General features: G+C 44.7%; 1 protein-coding gene across 1 annotated transcript; it reads left to right on the forward strand.

Annotated features, from left to right (window-relative positions):
- The first annotated feature begins 14 nt into the window (after nucleotides 1–14).
- rassf11 (Ras association domain family member 11) lies at nucleotides 15–2,789 on the forward strand. The gene is made up of 3 exons (XM_042098510.1): nucleotides 15–87; nucleotides 911–1,014; nucleotides 1,101–2,789. The coding sequence occupies exons 2-3, from the start codon at nucleotides 912–914 to the stop codon at nucleotides 2,558–2,560; spliced, it is 1,563 nt and encodes a 520-aa protein (XP_041954444.1). The 5' UTR covers nucleotides 15–87; nucleotide 911; the 3' UTR covers nucleotides 2,561–2,789.
- The last annotated feature ends 1,459 nt before the right edge of the window (nucleotides 2,790–4,248 follow it).

The following is a 4,248-nucleotide window of genomic DNA, read 5'->3' on the forward strand; positions in this document are numbered from 1 at the left end:
TTGGCGACATGCTCTGAGGGATTGAAAAGTCGACCCGTTCATTAGGAAACTGTCTCTACTGCAGAAGAGCGCGCTCGCAACAGCAAGGTAGGCTACGTCTTTCTTTTTGGTGCAGCAATAAGAGCAGTCATTGTGATGTTGGGGACATTTTAAAGTAGCCTAAATAATATATTATTATATACAATCACAGTGGATAGTAGGATAATACTACCAGCAATCTAACTGAAATAAGAACTTTTAAGTGATTAAGTTGTTGCATTGGCCTTAAAAGTCAAATTTCCTATTATAACAGGCCCATTAGGCAATTTGCCTATGCAGAAACAGCCCCATTCAAGACAATTTGACATTACAATACAATTGTGACATACATCACAATTGTGATTTTATCGCAATAACCTTATAATTCGTTAAGTTGTTCATTTCAGCTTCACAGTTTAAAGCAGACCTAATAAGTTGCGGTCTACTCATAGCCTGTTTGCAATGTAATATTATACAATATAACTAAATGAATGTTGCATACTATTTTAATCAAGCAAGCCTGGCCCAATGTACAATCTGATAAAACTAATTACACTTAAATGAGGGAAATTTGTCTCAAGCATTTCCCTCTCAGTGTAGATAACAGTATTCCCTCAGGCCACAGTGACCTAAATGTCCTGGAAAATAAGTTTAAGCAACAACATTTACAGTCACTTAACTTAAGGAGATAAGAAGAACTAGACCACCAAGAGTATTCTAGGATGATTGGTAAAAAAAAAAAACTTTAATTGAGAGAAGCAGAAGTTGAGTTCTCACACAAAATTATTCTACTTTAAATGATACTTTGTTAGCCGTTAATGAAGACTTGTAGCTTGGATGTCTAAAGCCACTTCAAGGAAAACCCCCAAAAATCATATTTTTTCCCTTTCAGAATGGAAATAAAAGTGTCAGTGGACGGAATTCCGCGTGTAGTCTGCGGGATCACAGAGCAAACAACATGTCAGGAAGTTGTTATAGCTTTGGCTCAAGCTCTAGGTAAGCACTGATATTTGATGGTTCCACTTTCCTCAGCCTTTTGGTTTAAAGATTCTAACCCGAGTCAACCATGCAATTTCTCTTAGGACGCACTGGCCGCTACACACTGAAGGAAAAGTTCAAGGAGTATGAACGCAATGTAGCGCCAGAAGAGCGTCTTCTGGAGTCATTAAGGAAATATGGCGAGCAGGTGCGCGAGGTTCAACTCACGCTCCACCACAACGGGCCCTCTCTGGGTGAAGCAGGCCCTGGTGTCAACACAGTCCAACTGAGGGGTGGCCGCTACCAAAGTGGGGGTGGTGCCCAACTGAGGCGAGCCCACATAGGCCACGGGCACCGGGCCAGTGAGGGGAGAAGCCTGAACCGCCAGAGCCTCCCACCCCTGTCCCACCTGAGGTTCCACTCTGATTCGGCAGCTGAAGAGCCCAAGAAGCCGAAGAGGAAGTCCCTAACACTAATGGAGGAAGCCCGGGGATGGCTGGAGAGCCTGGGCCGCAGTGGTAAACAGCAGTCAGGGCTCAGAGATAAGGCCAAAGGCAGAGATGACAATAGCTGTGGTGGCACTAGCATCGACAGGGGGAACCGACTCTCTCAAAGCATATTTGACCCGACAGCCCAGGTAATTCCCCCTCTGCCTTTGCCACAAGGGAGGAATAGGAGGGAGAGAGGCCAGGCGTATGAGTTGCCAAAAGTCATTAGTTGCCTTGGGACTCAAAGCAGTGAGGATCAGGTGGCTGACAAGAAGAGAGGAGCGGAGGCCAAGGCACAGAAGAGCAAGAAGAAAGGACTGCAGGCCAACCTGCCTTTCCTGAGAGTGGAGGAATTGCACATCAAGGCCAACCAGGAGGTCGAGGATGAGAAAGAGGAGCTGAGGAAGCTTATCCTTCGCCAGCAGTCCAGTCTCCTGGAGCTCCAGACGCAGGTAGACACAACAGATGGTCAGATCAGTGAGCTGGAGGAGCAGCAGGCAGAGGAATATGCTGCCCAGCAGAGCGCAGAGGCCCAGCTATGTCTGCTTGAGGAGGAAGCCGAGCAGCTGGACTTCTGGGAGAATGAGCTGAAGGCCGAGGTGGTGTTCGAGAGGGATCTACTGCAGCAGTTTCTGGAGCTGAAGAAGGCGGCAGCCGAGTGCAAGGCCAAGCTCCAGGAATACCAACGCAAGCTTGAGGGGCTCGACCTCAGCTCCAGTCTGGCAAACCTTTTCCCACAAAGTGAGGTTGGTCCAAAGCAAGACGGTGCAACAGAAAGACCAAACAGTCACACCAGCCACTCTACAGTACGACATGCTGTGCGCAACACAGAAATTGGTGAGCACACTTGTCCAAAACAGAATGTGGAAAAGTCAGAGGGGCCGCCAGTGGCCACAAAGCCTCCTCGTGTCTTTGTCGCCCCGGTTCAAGCTACAGACTCTAGGATGAGCGAGAGGAGCCAGCTCAGGGAGTGGTGGGCAAGATGGTCCGCTGGTCAGGGATCCACAGCAGGGACAAAACCCAAAGCCTTCCATCGCTCAGAGATCACCATACAACTTAACAGCACCCGGGTGTGAGGGGCAGGTGTTCATGGACACACAGATGTTGTACAGCTCAAGTTTAGGTACAGAACACGCTTTGCTCGGGACATCTTGTGAAATACTCGCTTAGAGAAGGGTATGTATGGATTCGCCTATTGCCTGTAAACTAAAACCTGACTACACCTTTAAGAAATAAAAAAAAAAAAAAAAAACAATAGGTAGCACAACTTTTAAAACATTGAAAGTATACTTACATTTATTCCAAGAATACACAGTAGATATCCCTGGTGTGACCTGTGGCATACCATAGTGTAACCGGAGTCATACCAGTGAATCGTGATTGTGCAGCAGGTTAGCCCTTCAGCAGGTAGTCACACTGGTGTAATGAGAAATATCTGGGTTCATTGAATTCAACATGGAACTTTAGAACCTTAAATTGTTATGGAATGGAATCTTTGAAAGAATTTTTAAAACTCTGCTGCTGAAGACAGGTCATGGTGTCCCGCTCAATACTTTTGGTACTTGTTTGAGGCAGTGCTGCCTATTGCACTTTTAAAGGAACACGTCAACCTCTTGGGAAAAAAATGCTTATATGAATCTGTAAAACTTAATTGGTTTTCCTCATCAGTGTACCACACCTCTGCATGTTAAACAAATCTGTTCTGTCATACATGGGTCCCGCATCATATGCATCATAAACATACATTTACAAACTTAAAGGAGAATTCCGGTGTGATATTGACCTAAAGTGTATTGAAACATGATACCGAGTGTGAACGTATGTCTCATAGCCCATCTCGACTTGTCCCCTGCACTCCAAAATCTGGCGCTAGTTAGCCGATGCTACTAACAACTTTTTCAGTAGTGGTGCTTCGGCATCGGGCTAGCCATGCAAATAAATCACTGTTTTACACCCATTTACGAGGCTCAATGTATCTCCACACTTCATTGGTAGACTTCCGAGGGCCCTGACATTTAAAACGAGACATTGAGAACTTTGAAAAAGCACTGGTAGTTTACTTACAAGACGATTTATACAGACAGTATCTTCACGAAGTTTAACGTTTGCAGCCATCTTGAATTTAGTCACGATAAGTCGAGCAACGAGTAAGAATGAACAGGTATGATAAGGGATCAGATTCCAAAAATAATTCAGTGGAAATGCATGGATTCCAGTTTCTTCCAGTAGCAGCAACTGGAATCCATGCATTTCCACTGAATTATTTTTGGAATTACCAAGTGCTTGTTGGAATTGAGTGCTTTTTCAAAGTTCTCAATGTCTCGTTTTAAATGTCAGGGCCCTCGGAAGTCTACCAATGAAGTGTGGAGATACATTGAGCCTCGTAAATGGGTGTAAAACAGTGATTTATTTGCATGGCTAGCCCGATGCCGAAGCACCACTATTGAAAAAGATGTTGGTAGCATCGGCTAACTAGCGCCAGATTTTGGAGTGCAGGGGACAAGTCGAGATGGGCTATGAGACATACGTTCACACTCGGTATCATGTTTCGATACACTTTAGGTCAATATCACACCGGAATTCTCCTTTAATTGACAAAATTTGTTATTTTTACCAAATGCACAAGTTTATCACCAGTGTAAATGCCATGTGACATTTTAAAAAAAAATCTGATAAGAAATAAAATAAGTATAACTGAAACACAAACCTCTGTAGGAACCATTTGGCAGACCAGATATCAAAAGCACTGGCGACAACACCTTCA

This window comes from Alosa sapidissima, chromosome 7 (genome assembly GCF_018492685.1).
Source record: "Alosa sapidissima isolate fAloSap1 chromosome 7, fAloSap1.pri, whole genome shotgun sequence".
Taxonomy (NCBI): domain Eukaryota; kingdom Metazoa; phylum Chordata; class Actinopteri; order Clupeiformes; family Clupeidae; genus Alosa; species Alosa sapidissima.